At 34.5% G+C, this 25961-nt stretch overlaps 2 protein-coding genes across 4 annotated transcripts in view; one reads left to right on the top strand and one right to left on the bottom strand.

Moving 5' to 3' along the window:
• Positions 1–4837, top strand: part of elp4 (elongator acetyltransferase complex subunit 4) — a 139653-nt gene extending 134816 nt beyond the window's left edge. The window contains 1 exon segment of the mRNA XM_056461074.1: positions 4420–4837. Within this exon segment, the coding sequence (XP_056317049.1) occupies positions 4420–4530 (111 nt within the window). The 3' untranslated portion in view covers positions 4531–4837.
• Positions 4838–12737: 7900 nt separating this feature from the next.
• The window catches only part of pax6b (paired box 6b), a 29072-nt gene continuing 15848 nt past the window's right edge, over positions 12738–25961 (bottom strand). For all 3 annotated transcript variants that reach the window (XM_056462718.1, XM_056462716.1, XM_056462717.1), the window contains 6 exons: positions 21591–21749; positions 21072–21154; positions 20588–20738; positions 19148–19260; positions 16730–16871; positions 12738–13908 (listed from right to left, as the gene is read on the bottom strand). In XM_056462718.1, coding sequence (XP_056318693.1) covers positions 13823–13908; positions 16730–16871; positions 19148–19260; positions 20588–20738; positions 21072–21154; positions 21591–21749 — 734 coding nt within the window. In that variant the 3' untranslated portion in view covers positions 12738–13822. The remainder of the gene's footprint in view (positions 13909–16729; positions 16872–19147; positions 19261–20587; positions 20739–21071; positions 21155–21590; positions 21750–25961) is intronic.

Genomic DNA, 25961 nt, shown 5'->3' with positions numbered 1-25961 from the left:
ATGTTCATGTCTGGTGACAGGGCTGGCCAATCCTGGAGCACCTTGACCTTCTTTGCTTAGAGGAACATTGATGTGGAGGCTGAAGTATGACAAGAAGCGCTTCCTCAGGCTGTTGATGTTGCCATCCACTCTGCAGATCTCTTACACACCCCCATACTTAATGTAACCCCAAACCATGACTTTTCCATCACCAAACTTGACTGATTTCTGTGAGAATCTTGGGTCCATGCTGGTTCCAATAGGTCTGCTGCACCATTTGTGATGATTGGGATGCAGTTCAACACGATTCATCTGAAAAATCTATCATCTGCCTCTTTTCCAAATGATCATCTAGAAGTCAAGTTATTATTTGTTGCTCTTACAACTAGGATCAATGACAACACTTATGTTAGGTAGTGTATGATAAATGATCTGTGGTGTATTGAAGCTGAAACATCACATCGATTTTCTGTGAATATTAACAGACTGAAAAAATAATTCATTGGATTTACTAAAATGTATTAGTTATCTGGTTGCAAACAATTTAAATGTGCTGAATTTAAACAAACAGATTTATTTTAGTTTAGTTCATCTTAATTTGTTTCTTTAAATTTAGCCCATATAAATTGTTTGCATCCATAAAAGTTTGTAAATCCTATTAGTGACTTTTTCAGTGCAGGTGCAAAATATGTCACCTATAAAACACCAGATGTCAAAAAAGGAGCATTTCTTTCTCATTTACTTGGGATCCAATCAGCTTAATTCAGAATTAAACAAGGCCTTACTTACCATACAGAGCTGCATTTAATCATGCACTTGACTACTCTCAACTTGTGTGTGTGTGTACACCTAGTGCTGATCTCCCTCATTAGCCTCTTTATCGCTAGCTTTTGGCATAGCTCATTGCCTTGTTAGAGATTAGTGCTCATGTGGGGCCAAGTTACCGTAATAAAACGCTTGATTGTAATGACTCTCCTCTAAGCCGCAGCTCTTTCTCCTGTACCACCGAAAAGCTCAAGCCTCCCTCAAGGGTTTTTTTTAGCGGCACACTAACAGTTACACTTCTCGGACCATTTAAGGTGCATGGCCAAGGTCTAACGCGATTTGTGTTCACACACTCTGTTTCGTCTGTCGCAAACATGGGCTCGGATGTTTTTCTCGCCTGTCTTAAGTCTGCAGGTCTTCAGTGTGGCGGCAAGAGGCTGAAACAGGCATCTATAACTAGAAGTATAACAAGCACTTCTATGTGAAAGAAGTGAATTGAAATGTACTCAGCATTTTACTCGCTCTCTATAGCCTCCAAATGTTTACGGGTTTCTTTTTATATTGAACTTTAAAGTATTTTGAAGAATGTTTGAAACCGGTAGTCATTGACATTTTTTGTAGGAAAAACTATAGTAGTTGTAATACTACACTGTAAAACCCAATAAGTTAAGGTAACTCAAACCATTTGAGGAAACCGATTGCAACAAACCATTTAAGTAAAAAAAATAATCTATATGAGTACTGTGAACTTAATCCATTTGAGTAAATGAAGCCATTTGAGAACAGTAAAACCCAATAAATGAAGAAAACTCAAACCAACTGAGTACTGTAAAACCCAATAAGTTAAAGCAACTCAAACCAATTGATGAAACCGATTGCTACAAACCATTTGAGTTAAAAAAACGAGTACTGTGAACTCCGTTCAGGTTGAAGTAATGAGGTATTTAATCACACTGTAAAAAGTGATTAGCAAACCAACTGCCTTAAAAGCAAGAAGTTGACTTTACAAAAATAATGTAAGTAAAACCCATTGTAACTTGGAAATGTTACGTTGAATTAATTTTTATAATTATGCTAATTGTACTTTTCAACATTGACTCTTTTCTTAACTTTCAGTAAATTTTGAGTTAACTACACTCATTTCATTTCATAAAGTTGACTGTTGGGTTTTACAGTGTAGTATAATACTATAATATTGTAGAAACAAATACTCAAAATACCATCTCTCTTGTTTAAAGAAAGTAAAAAATCAAATACGTTACCGTTTTAGTATTTTTTTTAAGTTCTTTGGTCATTTTGAAATATCTCTAGGTGTTATTTCACGCTTGATTAATGTCAGTTAAAAAAGTGTTACATTTATTTTTTTATTGATTTGTAAATTAATTTAGTAGTTTAATATTAAAATAATGGTGTTTTAATAGTTGCATAAATACTTCATTTCTACAGTAGGTTAACATTAGGGCATTTCATGGGTCATTTCAATTCCCAGGAGAAAAAACTATAGGTCATATTGCTCATAATCTACACTGTCTTAAAATTAATCTTGTATTCATACATTTATTTTTCACACTGTACAGAACTTACTAAAACTTACATAAATGCATATTTAAGATGTTAGTGTAATTGACTGGATGAACATTGCATACAGTGCATCCGGAAAATATTCATGGCGCTTCACTTTTTCGACATTTTTTTTTGTTACAGCCTTATTCCAAAATGGATTAAATTAATTAATTTCCTCAAAATTCTACACACAATATCCCTTAATGACAATGTGAAAAAAGAGTTTTTGAAATTGTTGCAAATTTATTAAAATAAAAACCCTGAAAAATCACATGTACATCAGTATTCACAGCCTTTGCTCAATACTTTGTTGATGCACCTTTGGCTGCAATTACAGCTCAAGTCTTTTTGAATATGATGCCACAAGCTTGGCACACCTGTCTTTGGGAATTTTTGCCCATTCCTCTTTGCAGTACCTCTTAAGCTCTATCAGGTTGGATGGGAAGCGACGGTGTACAGCCATTTTCAGATCTCTCCAGAGATGTCCGATAGTATTTAGGTCTGGGCTCAAGGACATTCACCAAGTTGTTGTAAAGCCACTCCACTGATATTTTGGCAGTGTGCTTTGGGTCATTGTCCTGCTGGAAGATGAACTGTCACCCCAGTCTGAGGTCAAGAGCACTCTGAAAGAAGGTTTTCATTCAGGATGTCTCTGTACATTGCTGCATTCATCTTTCCCTCTATACTGACGAGTCTTCCAGTTCCTGCTGCTGAAAAACATCCCCACAGCATGATGCTGCCACCACCATGCTTCACTGTAGGGATGGTATTAGTCTGGTGATGAGCAGTGTCTGGTTTTCTCCAAACGTAACGCCTGGCATTCATTCCAAAGAGTTAAATTTTAGTCTCATCAGACCAGTGAATTTAGTTTCCATCTGGCCACTCTACCATACAGGCCTGTTTGGTGGATTGCTGCACAGATGATTGTCCTTCTGTAAGGTTCTCCTCTCTCCACAGAAGAATGCTGGAGCTCAGACTGAGTGACCATTGGGTCACCTCCCTGACTAAGGCCCTTCTGCCCTGATCACTCGGCTTAGATGGCCGGTAGCTCTAGGAAAAGTCCTGGTGGTTCCAAACATCTTCCACTTATGGATGATAGAGGCCACTGTGCTCATTGGAACTTTCAGAGCAGCAGAAATTTTTCTGTAACCTTCCCCAGCCTTGTGCCTCGAGACAATCCTGTTTCGGAGGTCTACAGGCAATTCCTTTGTCTTCATGCTTGGTTTGTGCTTTGTCATGCACTGTCAATGCTGGGACCTTATATAGACAGGTGTATGCCTTTTCAAATCCTGTCCAATCAACTGAATTTACCACAGGTGAACTCCAATTAAGCTGCTGAAACATCTCAAGAATGATCAGTGGAAGCAGAATGTACCTGAGCTCAATTTAGAGCTTCGCAGCAAAGGCTGTGAATACTTCTGTACATGTGATTTTTCAGGGTTTTTATTTTGAATAAATTTGCAACAATTTCAAAAAATCTTTCTTCACATTGCCATTATGGGGTATTGTGTGGAGAATTCTGAGGAAATAAATGAATTTAATCCATTTTGGAATAAGGCTGTAACATAAAAAATGTGGAAATGTGAAGCGCTAAAAATACTTTCCGAATGCACTGTCCTCCCATTCATTATCCGTGATTTGTATGTTAAGAGATCTTTCCCATTTCTCTTTCTGATGTTTTGTGTCTGAAGTACCCCATTCCTTAAGAGTTCCATAAAAAGAGCTTATAGCTTTGCTTCGAAATAGAACAAGTTGTCTCTCCACAGCTGATATCTCCCCATTCATAAACAATTTTTCGATAACTTGCCTAATTAACCAAGGTCACTTTAAGCTGAACACTAGTATCTTGAAAAATATTTAGCAAAATATGATTTACTGTCATCATGGCAAAGATTAAAGAAATCAGTTATTAGAGATGAGTTATTAAAACTATTATGTTTAGAAATGTGTTGACAAAATCTTCTCTCCGTTAAACAGAAATAGAGGAAAAATATATACAGGAGGGCTAATAATTCAGACTAATAATTCAGCTGTACCATAGCAGGTTTGTTTCGAATGCGTATCTCTAACCCTCCCCATCATTTTTTCATGGTCTCTCTCTGTGTCTTTCAGAGACTGCATTTGCCTCCAGACCTGTCAGAGACGGTGAGTCGAGTGAGTAAAGCGGATCTGGCAGCAGGATGTGCTTCCACAGCCACAGGCAACAAGCACCTCCATTTCTAGCGTTTTCCCATCCGTCCCGCAGCGCCGCCGCTGTGATGATGTTCAAGGGCAGGAGAGAAGAGAGAGAGGAAGCGGCATCAGGTCACACTCACACCTGCACACACACACACAGCCTTCATTACACAGAGATTAAGATGGCACTCTGTTCAGGAGATGTACGCTATGGTACAAAAACTGACAAGAACCTGCTTTCGGTTTCTGGATGAAGTGTGGATGCGACGCAAATAACAATAATGTTAGTTGGCTGCTGTTGACTTTTAAGTCCACTTCAATGTTAGCAAATGATGCCAATAAAGTTTCTAAATAAGTGTAAGATAAGTCTTGTTTTATTCAGGTTTAAAGGCGTGAATGTCTCGGCTGTGTATTTAAAACATGGTGGTTCTTTTGTTATTATTCTGGCTCGTTGCACAAGCGAGTGACCTATCTCTGTAAACCAATAGTGTTCAGTTGTGCGTCTTGCTCTGCCTTTATGTACCCTTTTTTTGTGCTAGGTACCCTTTGCAAAGGGTACCCAAAAAGTGGTACGGTACGGTTCACTTTTAAGTACCATTTGACAGTGGAAACGGCCATTAAATTGTACTGAACTGAACTGTACCGTACCATACCACTTAGTGGAAACGGGCCATTATTTGGTTGTTTCCAAATGGAAACCTCCCGCTCTCCCTCATGAAGCAAATATGGAGGTAACTGAAACTGCAATTCATCGAAATCCCACTAGACCTGTCTCCATGTAGAGCAAATTTCTATTGACCCTACTTTTAAAATGGCCAACTTTACAGCAGAATAAACGGTGTTTACAGCCTTGTACAAAGAACGATTTTGGTTCATATAGCTAATATTACCCTTCATGACAACTGTGAAGGGGTGAATTTTTTTTTATAACTCATCCGTTTCCTTTATATTAGGTTTCATTAAGTCCTCATAATTAAGGGCCACTTAAGGGACAGCTAGGTCTCGCTGGTCGCCTTCACTTCACCTCAGCTGATTCCAGCTGATCAGCTGCTGAACTCGACATGTACATCATATGTTTGTGTTGTTTTGTGTGGCTTTACACATCAGTTGCTTTTTGGGATTATTTCCTACAATTATTAGATGATATGGCATGCTGTGTGCAAACCATTCATGTGGCCTCCATTTCCCAAGTGAGTGAAAAAATGTACGTATACCATCTCTATAAATGTATTTGTTTTATTTATTATTTTATTTATCGTTTTAGATCATTTATCATTTATAATTTTCTTGACAGATTGATTAGCTGTAGGCTCTAGAACAGTCATCTGAAGCATTTTTATACAGTGTTATGCCTAGATTTCATAAATATCCTTGATTTACTAACACAGACTATATTTGAAGGGTTTTGAAGTAATTTGCATTTTCCTCCTGTAGAAAAACATAATAAGAACAATGGTTAGTGGCTCAGTGTGTTACAACAGTGTTTTTAAAAGACTAAACACTTTATTGATATTGTGTACACCCAAGCACAAGTGGTCAGAACACAAATGAGTCGCAATTAATAAAGTATTAAGCAAAATGCTAGCAGGCATCTGTAGCTCCACTCACGCTCTGCCACTTTGCCCTTGTTTGGTATCCTCGGTTGGTGCGATGAAGCGTGTACAAAATGGTGATAGTTGGCCATGCCTACTTGTAGCTTCTTTTGGATTCTTCAGAAACCTATGGGTGATGTCACAAATACTACGTCCATATCTTTTACAGTCTTTGGTTGTTACCAGCACCCGAGTAAAATTTCATGTCAACGTCACCTTTAGAAATATTTTTTCTGAGTAAAATGGTGATACATTCAATACTTATGTTCCCCGCTACATCTAAAAATTCTTAAATGAAGAAGCATTTTCTAGACAAACAAAAAATATTGTCATTTTCAGAAATAATATTCTAAAAATAAATGAGTTTTTCCTTAAAACAAGCTAAATAATCTGCCAATGGGGTAAGCAAAGTAATTTTATGTCAAAACATATTTTGCTTACCCAATTTACTCCACGGCAAGTAAATGAATTTATTTACATTATAATTATCATCAGATCAGTTTACATTTATAATGTTTTGACTTTAATTTTAATGGACGTGACCTCTACTTGACTTTGAGGAGAGATCTATTAGTAATGTAAAAATACACAAATTATTCATTTGTGCCTCAGAAACAATTTGCCTTGAAATCATGCATTCATGAGGCGGTTATGGTTTTTATGCAGACATTAATATTTCATAGCCTCATTTTTTGTGATTAAACAGATCTGTTTCACTGCGTGCAGTTCAAAGATGGGATTGTTTTTATTCCAAAATGATGGTTATATTATGAGTATATTGTCTGGTCTGTTAGATAACATAATGTTTTAATTGTGCTTTTTAGTAATCCTCTTAAAGGGACAGTTCACTTAAAAATAATAATCTACCCACTATTTACTTACTGTATACTCACAAGTGCTTTCAAAGCTCTATGAGTTCTTTATTCTGTTGAATACAAACTAAGATGTTATCTCTAACTTCCTTATTTAGTGAACAAGTACTATGCAAGTCAATGGTTACAGGTTTTCAGCTTTCTTCTAAATATTTTCTCCTATGTTCATCAGAACAAAAACTCTCAATCAGGTTTGGAACAAGTAAATGTTATTTGGGGGCGGTTGGGGGAAGGGATTTTTTTGTAAAGTCCTAACAAACCACACATCAATGGAAAGCTTATGATCAATATACAGTGCTCACCATATATAAATACACCCCTCACAAATCTCTCTTTTAAATTCAGTTTCAGTTGAAATTTTGTAGGTTGTAATTTATTTTTGCAATATTTAGCTTAAGATTTTTTTTTTTTTTTAATATTTGCCAAATTATGTTTAACAGAGCAAGTAAATTTTCACAGTATGTCTGATAATATTTTTTCTTCTGAAGAAATTATTATTTATTTTATTTCGGTTAGAATAAAAGCAGTTTTTAATTTTTTAAACACCATTTAAAGGACAAAATTATTATTCCCTTACATCTATATTTTTTTTCGATAGTCTACAGAACAAACCATCATTATACAATAACTTGCCTAATTACCCTAACCTGCCTAGTTAACCTAATTAACCTAGTTAAGCCTTTAAATGTCACTTAAAACTGTATAGAAGTGTCTTAAAAAATATCTAGCAAAAAATGATTTACTGTCATCATGGAAAAGATAAAATAAATCAGTTATTAGAGATGAGTTATTAAAACTATTATGTTTAGAAATGTGTTGAAAAAAATCTTCTCTCTGTTAAACAGAAATTGGGGAAAAAAATAAACAGGCGGGCCAATAATTCAGGGAGGCTAATAATTCTGACTTCAACTGTAAGTGGATTGAACGGAAAACAATTGTGTTGTTTCAGCTCATTTTAAATAAGTAGTTTGAACAAACATCAAACATAATTATTTGAGTGTACACTGTAAAAAACGCTGGGTTCCACACAATTCCTTCATGTTGTCCCAACACAAATGTAATCGTTTTTTTTATTCATTTAAGTGGGTTGAACAGAAAACTTTTCTAGTGTTCCAGGGTCACAAATGTTTATTTGTCATTAATATTTGCAGGACGCATTCTTGTCTATTAATCTTCTACTGCTTTCATGCTTCAAAGCCCATTTTTATCTTTGAACCTTGTACTTTAAAAGTGAAACCTAACAGTTCTGTCCAAATTCTCGTGGTCGAACAATGACCATTTTCCCTTTCCTCCAGTATTTGCATATTTGAATCCCCATCTAGCATCAGGGCAGTCCCAGATCCCCTGAAATCCTTCCACAGGACACTTTTTTTTTTTGCATGTCTGTCTGGTTGGGCTCCTGCTGAGGCAGCAAGTCAAGCAAAATAACTCATTCTGCCACACAATGGCTTCATCTCTGCCTGCATATCTACCTCTCTCTCTCTCTCTCTCTCTCTCTCTCTCTCTTTCTCTCTCTCTCTCCCTCTCTCTCTTTCTCTCTCTCTCTCCTTCTTCTTTTAGACGGCTGTAACTCCACCACAACACGAGCTGGCAGTGCTGAATGGCTAGGCCTTTGCCTTTGTGTGTGTATGTGTGTGTTGTGTGGATTTGGCTGGTGCTTTAGTTCAGCAGATCTGTCCTGTTATGAGGTTTGTGGAGAGATTCTGAAGAGCTGATGAGTTTTTAAATGACTGATGTGGTCAATTATTCATTCATTAGTTCATTCATTCATTTTCTTTTTGGCTTAGTCCCTTTATTAGTCTGGGGTCGCCACAGCGGAATGAACCAGCAAAGTATACAGCATATGTTTTACGCAGTGGATGCCCTTCCAGCTGCAACCATCACTGGGGTGGTCAATTATTTATCATATAAAAGATATACACTCCTGGTCATAAGTTTGGAATGAGTCAGATTTATTCTTGTTTTAAAATGAGTCTGTTCTGTTCAACAAGCCTGCATTTATTTGATCACATTTTTTTTTTAGTTTAAAATGAAATATTTTTGTTGTTTAAAGCTGTATTTAAATGCAGCTCTACACAAGAAGTTTGGCCAGAGAAGAATTGGTCATGCCCTACTGAGGCTTTTTCCTCCTGTCGCGACTGACTTGCTTGGTTTGGGACTTGTGGAGCTGCTCATTGATGGATTTGCTCTTCAGTGTTTGGACTTTCAGCAGTGAAAATGAATTCACACTGAACTGAACTGAAATGGACTGACACAGTTTCAGTTTACTATAATCTTAATGTGAAGCTGCTTTGACACAATCTACATTGGAAAAGTGCTATAGAAATAAAGATGAATTGAATTGTATTTTTAACATCTTTGATTCAGTCCTTAGCATCACATGATCCTTCAGAAATTATTTTAGTATTATGGCTTTCTATTCTATTGTGTTGTTATTATTGGTACAGTAGGATTGTAATGTATATTAATATTTTTAGCTTGCATAAAAGGGTTTTTTTGTACTGTCGTCTTGGCCAGGACTTCCTAGAAAATGAGATTTCTGTTCATCTTTCTTGCCAAATCAATATCTCTTAATATAAAATTTATATTAATAAACTAAGAGAAAGTAAAAAGCTAATTAAAAAACTAATAAATAAATATAACAATCAAATTGCTAGAACTTTAAAATAAAAATAAAATGGTTGCTGTTTCCAGTCCCGGCTGAGCCAGTTGGCATTTTTATGTGGAGTTTGCATGTTCTCCCTGTGTTCGCGTGGGTTTCCTTCAGGTTCTCCAGTTTCCCCCACAGTCCAAAGACATGCGCTATAGGTAAATTGAATAAACTAAATTGGCTGTAGTGTATGTGTGTAAATGAGAGTGTATAAAACATATGCCGGTATAGTTGGAGGTTCATTCCTCTGTGGTGACCCCTGATAAATAAGGGACTGAGCCGAAGGAAAATGAATAAAAATAATAAAAATTAAGACTAAAATAAAAGTTACTAAAACTATATAGACATGCTACTGTTAATATGCTAATAATAATAATAATAATAATAATAATAATTAAATAATAAATAAAAAATTCTAATTAAAAAGAATAAATCTAAATCTTAAACCTTAAATCTAAAAAAAATACATTAACCAAAAAATGAAATGCATAAAATGCTAAATTATTTCTTTAAATAACACTTTAGGCAAAGTAACACAGAACAAAACGTATTTCTAATTCTATAGCATGCGTAAGTTGTCAATTAATAAAACTTAATCAAATGTAGTTTTACTTCAACATGAATCCCATGTAGTTCAACCAAGTTTTGCGTTTGAATCCCTCCCAAGAAATCATCAAACAAATATACTGTACAAAATGTTTTAATAGTTTTCACAAAATACATTTAGAAAGCTTTTAAATAAAGTTAATTGAAATATCTGCAAGACAGGGTAGGACCTTTTCATTTTCCAAAGCATTGCTTCTGACACACACACACACACACACACAAATAAACATTACAAGTGTTCATGTTTCAGGTACACAAAAAAAAAAAAACGCAGAATTCCAGAGATGTCAACATGTTATTAAAACCACAAACGGTTGTCGATCATAAATAAAGAACTGCGTGATTAAGCCGCAGCCAAAATATAGTCGAAGCCAGTGTACTAGAACGTAAAACCACTTTTTTTATCCTTTACAAAATGTCGCAACACAAGACTAACGATAAAAAAGAGAGAGAAGATTAAGATCGTTGTGTAATCGATGAAATACAAAGGCTTTGGTCTGTTTTACAATCAACAATGGTTAAAGTCTGATATGTACTTGTAAACAACTGCCAAACACGTACATTGTTTTTTTTATTTGATTATTTTCAACTCTGTCAAGCATTTGTTTTTGTTTTTTTATCATAATTATTGTAATTAAATATTTCTAGTCTCACCGAAGGACACTATAATACAACTAGACCTAATAGACAACTTGTACCTGACCTAAAGAAACGTTTTTTTCCTTTTTTAATCTTTAAAACCGATGCATGAAAATTTTTATTAAAACCTTTTTTTTCCAGGGGGGCAATAAAAATGAGAATATATTTACGTTCCGCAATGATTCCAGGAGGGAAAACAAATACTTACAATTGGACAGAAGCAAATGGATGACTTGGAGTCTACTGTACTTAACGTTTTTCGTTCCTGTGACGTCACGATTATAACGATCAATCACCAATCATTATTCCCGGCTCCAAAACTTCATACATTGTCATAAAGTACTCGTTAATTCACACCATGGCTGTTGTTCCTTTTTAGATACAAGAGTATTTCATCGACTGAAGCCGTTTTGGGTTGATTCGCCAAGTGAAAACATCTAGTCGTTGCTTCCTCGTGGTATGTTTCTGCTCCGCTGGATTGATATGGGCCTGAATGAAGTCCAAATCCTGATATCAGCTGAAAAAAAACAGTCCTAATATATTGCGCTCCATCTTTCCAAATGGATCTGAGACCAACATACAGTGCACTCCACTAATATTGGCACCCTTGGTAAATATGAGCAAAGAAAGCTGTGAAAAAAAAGATGTTTTTACTGTTTAAGATTTTAATTGTTTTTAAAGATTTTTGCCAATTTTTCAAAGAGAGTGAAAGCCGTAGAATTTGTTGTGATGTATGTAGTAGCGTCAGATTGTATTTTAGAAGACTTTTTTTTGTCCACGTTCACTCTCACTTACGTCAATGTTTTCCGAAACATTTTCGGCATTCGTTCCCAAACAAACTAGCGATGAGCAGAGTAAAACATGCAAAATCACTTCCTGACAGTAGATGGCGCTTAACAAAAAACAAAAATACTCCAGTACACAATGTGTGCTCGCCTTGACTGTTTTGTGCTTGGGTGTTTTAAAAATCGTGGTTTTAGACATTTTCTGGCATTCATACCCAAGTGATTTTGCCTTAACGATGAGTAGAGTAAATGTGCAAAAACATCCTCTGACAGTAGATGGCGCTTAACGAAAAACAAAAATACTCCAGTACACAATGTGTGCTTGCCTTGTCTGTTTTGTGCTTGAGTTTTTTACTGTAACTTTAGCAGCTCCAGGCACAAGAACAAATGTGCAAATCTCATTGGCCGACCAGTTTTTTGGCATTTATTTTTTTAATTATGCTATTATGTCTTAAATTTTGCATGTTGATGTGCACGCTCACATTGGAGCACTTTGTTTAGTCACGAGGCATTTATTTAGTCATGTGGCATGATAAACGTTAGTAAAAACCATTGTTTTAGACATTTTCTGGCAATTAAACCCAAGCAATTTTCACTGGCAATGAGCCAAGTCAAGTGCAAAATCACTCCCTGACAGTAGATGACGCTTAACGAAAAACCAAAATACTCAGGTACACAATATGTGCTTGCCTAGACTGTTTTGTGCTTGTGCACCACCAAGTGGTGTTTTACTGTAACTTCAGCAGTTCCAGACACGTTAACAAAATTAGCAATCTCATTGGTCGACCAGTTTTTAATGTGGCGCATCAAACTACAAAATGAGCCAATGGCTTTTTTTAATGATGCTTTTATGTATGCAGTTTTGCACGTTGGCTCATATTGGTCACCTTTGTTTAGTCATGAGGTGTTGAACGTTGGTGGTAACTGTGAGCGAAAATCCTCCCAGTTTCCATGGACCTTTAAGGCTTGTGCACACCAAGACAATTTTTGGTCGTACTTATCATCAGGGCTTTTTGAGACATGTTTGATTATTCATACACAAGCAATTTTCACTGCCGATGAGCCAAGTCAACATGCAAAGTCACTTAGTAGCTGGACAGTAGGTGGCGCTTAATGAAAAACAGAAATGCTTCATTACACAAGGCGTGCTCACCTTGACGTTTTTGTACTTGAGCACCCCAAGTGGTGTTTTACTGGAACTGGAGCAGCATATTAAACAGTTTTTAATGTAGCGCATCAAACCAATAATTATAATTTTTTTAATTATGCGTTAACGCCTGGTGTTTTCGTGTTGGTCCGCTCACATTGATGCCGTTTGTTTAGTCATAAGGTGTTAAACGTGGGTGATAAGTGTGGTAAAAATTGCCATGGTGTGAACAGGCCTTTAGGACCAGAAACTGATTCTTGAAGATTTTTTGGTGAACCGAGTGCATTTGGGACAGTGGACAAACATTCACTTCCAGGCTGATTCATAATCATTTCCAGTTGACTGAAATGTATTACTTATTTCCCTGATGGTGGAATGGGCTTTTTGAGTGTTTTGACTTTTTTTTTATAGACTCTTTCCATTTTGTGAAACTTTGCCACAAATCACATCTCAGTTTTTTGGTTTTACTCATTGTAATGAATTACTTTTTGAGTGTGGCCTTTTTTTTACCTCATATTTATAAATTTTTGATTAAACAGTTACCCAGTGATATGTAAAATATCATTGGGGATATAAGTAAAAATAATTGTTGAGGGGCGCCAATAATTTTGCTCGTGATAAAATGATTTACAATGAGTTTTTTGGGTCATATTTTGAGCAAATTGACAAAAGGTTAAATAACAAATACTATTTTTCATAGACTTTTTTTGCTCATATTTACCAAAGGTGCCAATATTAGGGGACACCAGTATATTTTATGGGCTGTTCTCTTTACATAGAAATGCTGATGTACAAGTACAAAAAAAATGAGTTGGAAAAATGTGGATGTCGCAGAGGTCGCTTGTTTTTGTTCCATTAAAGTCTCTCCGTCTTTGTTTTTGTTTTTTGTTGTTTTTTTTTTTTTAGAGGTTCTGGGAGTGTGAAAAGAGCTCGCGCCTCATCCTCATGTCAGTTTGTTTGAGTCTGTGTGTGGAAATACTGTGCAGACATGTCCAGCTTCTCGCTCAGTCTCTGTGCGCTCAAGTCAAAGGGCGAAGTAGCTCTTTTCTTTACTGTAATCTTGACCAGTATTGAGACATGTCAGGCTCAGTTCCGGGGACTTGGACAGGGACAGACACTCCAGGAGAGATGAGTCCTGGAAATACAGACACCATAAAGGTCAGAAACAAGCCTTGCGCTTCGGGGTTATGCATGAATCTGGATTGAATACGACAATTTTGTGCTGTTCTTAAAGAATGATTACATTTTTTGGTGCTCTTGAACGAAAAAGGATGAATACAGATGATGTTAAAACAAAATGGGTGACAATAGAAAACAATGTCATGCATTTAAAATTACACAGAATGATCGGGTACAGTATTACATATACAGATGCAAATGAAACATTTGTATAAATGTATGTATAAAGATTACCATTCAAAAGTTTGGTCTTTTAGGTGTTCATTAAGGCAACATTATTTAATCAAAAGTAAAGATGTAATACTGCGGTTAAAAATTTTTTATTTATTTATTTTTTTTTTTGTCGATAGCTATTTTTGGATAACAATATTAACCCTTTCACATGCGAGTTCACTCTCCTGCATCAGGTTTTTTTTTTTTGTGACTGTAACTTAGGATCCATTCTATTCTAAAGTTTCCATGGCGGCGCGTCAAGTTTATCACGTGGCCCACCAGCCCCACTGATCTATGTATATATTGCCTTTTGTTTCTTTTTGCCCTTTTCTATAAATACTGACAAATGTTCTTATTATATTGTGAAATTTCTGAGACCCCGATACTCAAATATGTGATAAAACATATATTTTGTCTTTTAAACAGCTTAATAATGATCATATTATTTGTTATATGATGGGTAATGAGCGCCGCTGTTGTTACTTGAAGGGATACAGCTGAGATCGGACGTTAATGAGAAGTATTTATATTATTCATTAAATTATGCATTCATTGTATTTTATTAGCTGTATGGGATACAGCTGAGGATACTCATGTCAACATAGCATAATTTAATTAAATATATTATATTATATAGAATTATTAGCCCCCATTGAATTTTTTTTTTCTATTTTGAATATTTCCCAAATGATGTTTAACAGAGCAAGGAAATTTTCACAGTATGTCTGATAATGTTTTTCCTTCTGGAGAACGTCTTATTTGTTTTATTTCGACTAGAATATGGAAAACCCATTTTAAGGTCAAAATTATTAGCCCCTTTAAGCTACTTTAGTTTTCGATAGTCTACAGAACAAACAATTGTTATTCAATAACTTGCCTAATTACCCTAACCTGGCTAGTTAATCTAATTAACCTAGTTAAGCCTTTAAATGTCACTTTAAGCTGTATAGAAGTGTCTTGAAAAATATCTAGTCAAATATTATTTACTGTCATCATGGCAAAGATAAAATAAATCAGTTATTAGAAAATGAGTTATTAAAACTATTATGTTTAGAAATGTTGAAAAAATCTTCTCTCCTTTAAACAGAAATTGGGGAAAAAATAAATATGGGGGCTAATAATTCTTACTTCAACTGTATATATACACTTTACCCTCTCCAGGGATACAGCTGAGGATAATCACGGCAATATAGCATAATTTTTGTGACACTGTACAACAAATAATATTTTTACATCACCGTGAGGGTTGGGTTCAGGGTTGAGGTAGCGGTAGATGCTAATAAAATACAATAAATGCATAATTTAATAAAGAATATTTATACTTCTCGTTAACTTCCGATCGCAGCTGTATCTGTTTATTCATAATTTTCTGCTGAAATACATGAAGGTAAGCAACTGTTTATGTGGGAGAGGAATATAGAAAATATTCTAGTAACATAAACACTGCGTATCAAAGCACATCGTCCAGTTATATTGAAAAATAATTATTATTGGCGTCTTCATAGACATCCGCGTGTATTTTACAAGACTTAAATGGTATGTTTTGCTTGTTGTTATGTGCATTTAAATGTCGGAAACCTGAAATAAATGTTATTTGTTTGAAAGCACCAATAAATTCTGTGCTGCGCACCTCTTTCTGTGCCCAAGCGCAATTTGAATTTGTGCTGTTAACGGCGTGCGCTCTGAATGTTCTTATCACACTGGTGTGTACATTTCAGGGACCAGCCAAGGCTGATCACACTGGTGTGATTGTATGTGTGAAAGGGTTAAAATATTATTACAATTATAATTAACAGTTTCATATTTTTTTATATTTTGAAATGTGTTTTAGGGATTAGTTTTTTGGCCCGTTTTGATTTTAATAAACTGTTGACTCATCAATATTAAAATATTTTTACAATTTCTAAAAAATGTTATTTAAATGCATTTTAAAGTAAAATTCTTAAAAGCATGATATGCCTGACTAATATTAGTTTTAATAAAAGACCATTGTCCAATTCCGATATTGACTACTATTGGCAAATGCTGATATTGAAGTATTGTATATTGAAATATATTGTGAAAAAAAGCTCTTACAACATCCTTTTTTAAATCAGATTTAACTATTGACCAATATCGATATTTGAGCTGTTTTATTTAATTGCTAAATATAATTGCTTGGTTTAAAAAAAATTTCAACAATACCGATATCAGTAACATTATCTAAAACAAATATTATGTGTTCCTTTATCCCTCTTTCATTAAAATACATCACTGTTTTGGGTATAGTATAGTAGCTAGTTTACAGTTTAACATGGATTGGATCAATGTACCATTCACCAGAAAATATTATGTTTATTATTAATATTAAAAAATATGAATAATTCATTATAATATTATAACTATTTATTAACATTTTTAACAAACATACATTTGGAAAAAATGAAATATTAATTTGTAACATCATAAAAGTCTTTACTTTAAACAAAAATTGAACCGACCCCAAACTTTTGAAAGCTACCATAAAAGCAGTATTTGTCCCCCAGGCGAGTTTGTTTAGCCCACAGTGAGCGTGTTCTGCCTACCTGTGGAAGCGGTGCCAGAAGTGGCCATAGTTTGGCTGTTCATGTGTGCCTGCATGTGAGGGGGGGTGTAAGTGTCGAAGCTTCGCCCGTTCACTGACGGACTGCTGGGCAGCATGCAGGAATAGGAAGATGTCTGGCTTGGCTATAAGAAACAAGAATATACCGATATAAACAATAACGCTTTGGAAATATCTAGATTTGAAGCACAAAGGATTTAAGAGCTGGAGTTTGATGATGGAATGGGAGACATTTAAAGGGACAGTTCACCCCAAAATGACCATTTATTCAGCCTTTACTTTGAGTTTCATGTTTGCTGATTAACACAAAAGAGATATAATGTTGTAAACTGCCAGCCATTGACTTTCATAATAATTGTTTCTTCCTACTATTGTCACGCAAGATTTCCATCTAAAGATGTGTATAAAATTTATGCGCAAAACTGAAATATTCAGCCTGATCTCGTGAGAAAACGTAACTATTTTACATTTTGTCAGTTTAGTGGCTAATTCGTACAACTTCATACAGGTTCAGTGGTACAAAAATGTAAGATTCTTAAAAGTAGGCGTGGCACCAAATCCAACCGCGTCATTGGGGGATAAGTCATACTAAATTGTATGAATGAGATTGTATGAAATTCATATAAATTAGCCATTAACTAAAAAAGTTAAGAATTGCCGTAAGATAACATTGGAATATTCAGCCTGATCTCACGAGGAAATGTAATTTTACGTTTTGATAGTTTAGTGGCTAATTCGTACAAATTCATATGCCATTAAATCATTAATTCACGATTTTTAAAGAGGCGGGGCACCAAAACCCCACCCCGAAACACAACCACCATTAGGGGTTGAGAAAATCATACTAAACTGTACGAATGAGATCGTACAAAATTTCATTGGTAGGAAAATGTACGATTTTTAAAAGTAGGCGTGGCACCAAACTTCACCCCTATACCCAACCATCATTGAGGATTGAGAAAAGCATACTAAAATGTACAAATGAGATTGTATAAATTCATACAAATAAGCCGCTCAATCAAAAAGTTACAAATTGCCGTGAGATTGCATTGGAATGTCCAGCTTGATCTTACAAGGGAACCTAACTATTTTACGTTTTGTCAGTTTAGTGGCTAATTCGTACTAATTTATATGCCATTCAATCATTAATTCACGATTTTTAAAAGGAGGCATGGCACCAAAACCACACCCCTAAACACAACCACCATTGGGGGTTGAGCAATTCATACTAAACTGTACGAATGAGATCGTACAAAATTTATACAAATTAGTCGCTAAATCAAAAAGTAAAAAATTGCCATGAAACAGTGTCGGATTATCCAGCCTGATCTCACAAGGAAACATACAGAAACTATTTTACATTTTATCAGTTTAGTGACTAATTAGTACAAACTCATACGAGTTATTCGTACGAAAATGTCCGATTTTTAAACGTAGGCGTGGCACCAAACCCAACCGATTCTTTGGGTAATGAGCAAGTCGTACTAAATTGTACGAATGAGATTGTACAAATTAGCTGCTAAATCAAAACGTTTTGAGATAGAAAAGAATTGGCAAGAGATAGCACTGGAATATCGCATGAAACATTCACAAATAAAGCACTGTTTTTATTTAATGAGTCAAAGAGAACAAAATCGTCGCTTTCTTAAAAACTGGCAGCAAATATAAAAACGAAAAACAGAATTTGCTGTGGTAGTACAAGCTACTGTGAGCCTTTTTTCTAATATATTAAATTACTTGCGCCTCAGAAAATGAAACACAATAAACATGCTGTGTTTTTTGAAGGCGTTAGATGCTCTTTGGGCGTGCAGATGCTTAAGAAAGTTCTGAGGGTAATAATACTGAACCACTTTGAGGACAGACTTTAGCTAAGGGATTTTAGATAAAATGACCAAAACAACATTTCAGATGTTTTACAATGTGGTCATTTCACTGGTTTGTTCATTAATGCAGTCCCATCGTGACCATTTTTGATATCATGTGTCTTTTTATGTGTTTGCTAGAATTTATTCTGTAAATGTGTTTCCATTTTACTTTATGCACATTTTTTTCTTCATCAAATAAAAAGTTTTTCCTGCTCGGTTGTCCGCATTAGGCAGTTTTAAAATTGTGATATTTCAAATGGCACGTAAAAATAGGTGGATGGAAACAGATTACAGCAACCAGTTTACAAACATTCTTCAAAATATCTTTTTTTTTGTGCTCAACAGAAGCAACTCGAAAACAGGCAAGTGGGTGGTGAGTGAGTAAATAAAGACCGAATGTTCATTGTTTGGGTGAACTGCCTCTTAGAGGAAACATCACGCACACACACACCACACATATACACACACACACACAAGGCACGTTAATTGAGTTTTTAAAGGGAAATGAGGAGATGAGTGTTGGAGATGGGACTTACTTGCATAGGCAGGTTGTTGGCCATAGTGAAGCTGGGCATTGGTGGTAAACCCGTGTATGTGTTGGTCAGAGCTGTGTCTGGTCGGCCCAGCATTGAGCCTGTCGTGAAGGACACTGGAAAACACCAAATGCTGCTTTAGAAATCGGATTAATTAATGTTTTCTCATGGAGTAAGTATTATATTGGTTGAAGTAAATCTTTCAAAAGGTAATCTTATCTAAAAACATAAATGGTGTAAAACTATTTTTATTTAAAAGTTGTAAAGTATACTACAGTGATGTTGTTTTACCGTGGCAAAGAGATGACAAGCAGCAGTTTAAATACACATTAAATGAAGGACAAAAGCTGTAAAGCATACTACAGTGATCTTGTTTTATTTGCAACCAAATTATATACAGTTAAAGTCAAAATTATTCACCCTCCTGTGATTCATTTTTTTCTTTTTTTTTTCTTCTTTTTCAAATATTTCCAAAATGATTACAGTGTTTTCTATAATATTTTTTCTTCTGGAGAAAGTCTTATTTGTTTTATTTTGGCTGGAATAAAAGCAGTCTTTAATTGTTTATAAAACAAAAGGTCAATATTATTAGAGCTGAACATTCTGACCTCAACTGTATATTTTAGCTATTTTCCAAAGAAATTATCACAAATTTTAAATAAATAAAAAATAAATATATATATATATATATATATATATATATATATATATATATATATATATATATATATATATATATTTAAATTGCCAAAATTTACCAATGATTTAATTTAATTTAATTTAATTTAATTTAATTTAATTTAATTTAATTTAATTTAATTTAATTTAATTTAATTTAATTTAATTTAATTTAATTTAATTTAATTTAATTTAAAACAAAAAAAAATTCAAAAAAAAAAAACATTTAAGCAAACTATTTTACGTTTTGTCAGTTTAGTGGCTAATTAGTAAAAATTCATACAAGTTTAGTAGTACAAAAATGTACGATTTTTAAAAGTAGGCGTGGCATCAAACCCCAACTGAATCATTGCGGGATGAGCAAGTTGTACTAAATTGTATGAATGAGATTGTACAAATTCATACAAATTAGCCGCTAGATCAAAAAGTTGCCAATGGTGTGAGATAACATTATAATATCCAGCCTGATCTCTTGAGGAAATGTAGCTATTTTAGGCATGGCACCAAATCCCACCCCTAAACCCAACCGCGACATTGGGGGATGAGCAAAAAAACTAAATAATATTTTAATGATATAAACATTTATTCAATTTATTTTATTTTAAGTTACAACAAATGTTTGAAGTGTTATTATTATTATTTTTTGTTTATGTTTTTAGATTTAGTTGACTTGAATAACCCTGGTTACCCCTTTGAGTATCCATTACTGCAGTCCTCATATGTGCTCTAGCAGTGATTAGTGTTATGTGTTGTGTTGTGGTTTACCAGGAGTGGTGGGTTGTGGGATGGCCTGGTAGACGCTGGTGTTGAAGCTGCTGCTGATGGGAATGTGACTGGAGGAGTTACTGGCTTGTCGTCTCTGGTTTCTCAGTTTCTCTTCTCTCCTCCATTTGGCTCTTCTGTTTGAAAACCAGACCTGCACACACAGAGAAAGTTAGCAAAGATATAAACCACAACAATATTTGCAAAAATCAACTACATACTCAGGTAACACTTTATTTTGATGGTCCATTTGAATATTAGTAGACTGTCTTAATATCTGCTGATCATGCTCCTTCAACAGACATTTAACTGACTATAAGAAACTTTGCAAGTACATGTCAATTTACACTAATCCTAACCCTAACCTTAACCTCAATCTAACAGTCTACTTATAATCTAATGAGAATTAGTTGGCACGCAGATGCAATGTAACTTAAATTCAACAAACAGACCATCAAAATAAAGTGTGACCCAAACTCATTCTCACCTGTATTCTTGCTTCCGGGAGGTCGATTTTTGCTGCAAGTCTTTCTCTTGCGAAAACGTCTGGATAGTGTGTTCTTTCAAACTCTGAAAGGAGATATGCAAATGGAGGTTTTTTTTTATGCGAGACACTGCAGGTGAACAGAGTTTAAAAACAAAACTTACCCAGTTCATTAACTACATTAAGAATTGCTCTGTATTAGAAGTGTTCTAAAATGTGGTGTTTAAATGCGAATGAGGCATTCATTTATTAAATATGCATTCATTTGCATACCTTTCTAGCATGTTTTTTTTTTCCCAGTCCCAGTTTTACAGAGTGGATTGTATCACTCCAAAATTCAGGAAACACTACACTACACATTGAAGGGCTAAAAATCTGACCCCTGTTTATTTTTTTCCCCAAATTTCTGTTTAACGTGAATAAGATATCTAGAAACAAATTAAAAAAGTCAGAAAAAACATACAGTTAACATTTAAAACAAGTCAGAAAAGGGACTAAAATCTGCGAGTTCTGGATGCTCACCTTTCTCAAGCGCCTCGATCTGCTCCTGCGTGAAGGACGTTCTGTTTCTCTGCAGTTTTCGTTTCAGCTGCAGACGCATTTGAGTCTCGTCTGAGTCCTCACCGTTTGAGCTGATGGAGTTTGTGTTTTCACCACCGTTGTCCTGTTGCTGGCAACCGTCTTCAAATAAAAAACAAAAATATATATAGAATTGTAAGATCAGGCAGACTTGTCACAACAAGTTGCATCATTGTGTTTTTAGTTTGTATTCTATGGTAGTTATTAATATTTGGAATTTGCGGAGTGGGTAATTTTAAAATGACATTTTGTCATTTTGTGTTGCCATTTTACATTAGTTTTTAGATATATTTTCTCTGTTTTAATCTAAATATATTTTATTTTAAAAAATTATCTTTACTTTTTTGAAACTCAAGTACTTCTTAAACATTTGTTTTTGCTAGTTGAAAAGTTGGGAGAAGAGTTGCAAACTTTTCCATCTGATATTTGAAAATAGCACCGAATTCCAAACGAATTGCAGACAGAAAAGCATCTGACGACAACGTTATTTTGACGTCCAATAACAATGTTGAATGACGTTGATATTTGGTTGAATTTGGGTTGTATTGGAAAGTAACCAAAATCCAACGTCGAGCCAACATCTTAAACCTACGTCATATTGACGTCAAATACTGACATTTATTCGTCAGGTATTGCAACCAAAATCCAACGTCTGATAGACGTCATAGTGGTAACGTCCACACAACATCAAGCTGTAACATCATTAGACATTGATGTTTGGTTGATTTTAGGTTAAAGGTTTCTAACGTTTTAGGTTCTGACGTTAACCCGATTTTAACTTCCAAACAAAATGCAATGTCCCCACGATGTTGGGGTAAAACATCAGTCCTGTTCCTGCTGGGCTTGATCACCCCAGTCAATCTAATTTAATGAAATCTTTCCAAATAGAGCTATTCAAATTACCTGTTAAAATTGTATTTATATGGCAATATATATCGCAGCAAATGAAAATATCGCAGTGTCAGATTTATTTAATATCGTGCAGTCCTAGTTGATAATATAATGCATTAGTACATTACATTTATATGTAGCAATAAGAGAAAAAATAAATGTTGCTCTTTTTTTTTATTATTAATTAAATTGTTTAATTTTTGCAGTTAATTTTTTTAGCTATAATAGCATATATATATATATATATATATATATATATATATATATATATATATATCCATTTTTTATTTATTCTCTTTAAATTTTTCCATTTTAATTTGAAGTTTTTGGTGATTTTTTTTTATGTCTATGTAGTTGTTTGTTCTATTTACATTTAGACTTATTTTATTGTTTAACTTAAACCTAAAATAAAAGTTAAAAAGATATAAATGGCAACAAGATTGCTTTATTTTTTCCGGTTTATTGTTATGTATAATTATTACTATCTCACTTTACAATAAAGCTCCATTAGTTATTGATTGTTAATACATTTTCTATCATGAACAAATATTGAACAGTAGATTTAGTACAGTATTTATTCATCTTTGTTAAAAATAGATTCAATCATTATTAGTTCTTGTTAACTCACAAGCATCGCTTTAGACTTTAATAATGAATTCTGATTAATAAATGCTGTAATGAAAGTATTGTTCATTGTTAGTTGATGTTAGTGAATACATGAACTAGCTAATGCAGCCTCATTGTAAAGAGTAACCACATTTTATCTTCAATTAAACAAAAATGCCATAGTTGACTAAACCAACCCTGCTGTGAATGCGCTTCAGGACAGGCAATGTCAGCTTTATCTGCACAGTTGTGTAACAAAGTCCCAAAAGAAACGCATTGAATCATCCTCCAGCCTCCTTGGATGTTTTCATACACGCCACACACATAATGTATAGGGGATTCTTAGCACTATTCAGCATATGGGTGTCCCGGGACCCATTGAGGTGACCACCAACACTTGAATAGAGAGCTGCTTTTCTCCATGACACAATAGCACCAGAAGAAAGAGGGCAACCATTAAACTGCCTCAAACCCTCCCGAAAACAACAGAAAGAGGCGTGCAGAGCTCAGCTTTGTCCCGCACAAGCATCTAGTCAACAGCGCTTTGAGTTCAGTGTGTTAACCTCCTCACACCGCTGTCATTAATCAAACAAACCTGTTAAACGCCGCTTAGGATTTATACCTTCAACAGGAGATGACCAGCGAAAGACCTTTGCTTTGCTTTTGCATGGCTCGGAAAAGACTGTCTAATCAGAAGCTATTTATTATCAGCGCTGGTTAAAAGCAGTAGTTAAACTAAATGGGGGGAAAGCACTTTCTAGAGGACACATTTCACTGCAAAACTGGATGCTTTTGAAGTTTTTTAATTAATTTCAGAAAGACAGTTCATTGCATGTTTATACTCGTGCATGAAACCCACTCCGTAAAAAGTGATCAGTTACTTTAAAAAGTGAGAAAAACCATTATAACTTGGTACTGTTACATAATACATGTTACAGATTTATTGACTTTTGAAGTTAAATGAACTAATCGCTTTAAAAGTAACAGGTTTACTTTTTTTTTTGTCAACTAATCACTTTTATATCCAAATAACCTCTTTAAAAGCAATGGGCTTGCTTTTTTAAAAGCCAACTAATCGCTTTAAAAGCAACAGACTAACTTATCTTTAAAAGTAAAGTCAACTAATACCTTATAAAGCAATGGGCTTACTTATCTTTTTGAAGCAAAGTCAACTTACTTAAAAGTGAAGTCAACTAATCGCTTTTAAAGTACACTAATGGCTTTAAAAGCAACAGATTTATAATTATTTTTAATAAAGTCAACTAATAGCTTTAGGTTTACTCATCTTTTTTAAGCAAAGTCAAGTAATTGCAATGGATTTACTCATTTTTTAAAGTAAAGTCAACAAATCGCTTTTTAAAAAAGCAACGTAATAACCTTTTCAAAGCAAAGTCTACCAATCGCCTTCAATTACAACTTATCACTCTTAAAGTCAACTAATTGCTTTTAATGTCAACTAACTTACCTTTTCAAGCAAAGTCCACTAATCACTTTTAAAATCAAGTAATTGCTCTTAGTCAACTATTTGCTTCCAAAATCAACTAATAGCTTTTTCTAAAGCAGTGCACTAACTCACCTTTTAAAGCAGTCAACTAATCGTTTTTAAAATTGAATAATCGCTTTTAATGTCAACTAATTGCTTTTTTAAAACAACGTACTAACTTACCTTTTTAAAACAAGTAATTGCTTTTATAGTCAACCAATCGTTTTCAAAGCCAAGCAATTGTTTTAAAGTCATCCAATCGATTCCAAAGTCAACTAATCGATTTTAATGTCAACTAATCGTTTTTTTTCTAAAGCAGCGTACTAACTCATCCTTTTAAAGCAAAGTCAACTAATCGCTTTTAAAATCAAGTAATTGCTTCTATAGTCAACTAATCACCTTCAAAGTCAACCAGTTGCCTTCAAAGTCAACTAATCGTTTTCAAGGTCAGCTAATTGTTTTTTTTCTAAACAACATACTAATTCACCTTTTTAAAACGAAGTCGACTAATCGCTTTTAAAATCAAGTAATTGCTTTTATAGTCTCTGACCGCTTTAAAAGCAACAACTTTACTCAACGTTTTTAAGCCAAATTAACTAATTGAAATGGGTTAACCCAGTTTTTAAAGTAAAGTCAACTAATCACTCTCTAAGTCTAACTTCTTTAAATCCAAAGATTTACTCGCCTTTTAAAGTCGATTAATCTCTTTAAAAGCAACCATTTTACAGTGACTAATTTTTGTGTCTTTATTTACACCTATTTTTTCTTTTTTGGACTCTATTCTTCTTTCTCTTTTTTCAAAACTCAATTGGTTGATAGAGACCTGCAATTCTGAAGGAAAAAGTCTCATTCTTACTTTATATGTGAAAGAAAAGATTTGTGACATGATTTGTTTTTTTTTCGGTTATTCAAAAGGCATATATAATTGCTTTTTGTCAATTAATATTAAAGTTTTCAACTATCATTTATGAGATCCTGCGATGTGGGATTCAGTGAAGGATTTATCAAACTGTTTAGAAAAAAAAACTATTCATCAACTCAACTTTTTTTTCCCCATTGTCTCCTCAAATCAAAAGCCTGTGCATGTTCTCTCTCCACATCCTCTAATGAGCAATTACAGAGAGACAGAGCTGTGCCTGTGACAAATTCCTGCATGTGACAGAAACTTCTTTTGTCCCGGGACGCGCAGTGCTTTTCTCTCACTCCGCATGGGGCTGAAATGATGTGGATGGAGGGGGCAGGTGGAGATGCATGGACACCTCCACCGTAAACTCTCTTCCTAGTCACGCAGATCCAGGAGCCACACAGAAGCCGTATTGAAATGAACGATTTAT

Source organism: Danio aesculapii, chromosome 7, assembly GCF_903798145.1.
Source record: "Danio aesculapii chromosome 7, fDanAes4.1, whole genome shotgun sequence".
NCBI classification, from domain to species: domain Eukaryota; kingdom Metazoa; phylum Chordata; class Actinopteri; order Cypriniformes; family Danionidae; genus Danio; species Danio aesculapii.
The sequence above is the reverse complement of the archived record's forward strand: the minus strand, read 5'-3'. Positions and strand labels throughout refer to the sequence as shown.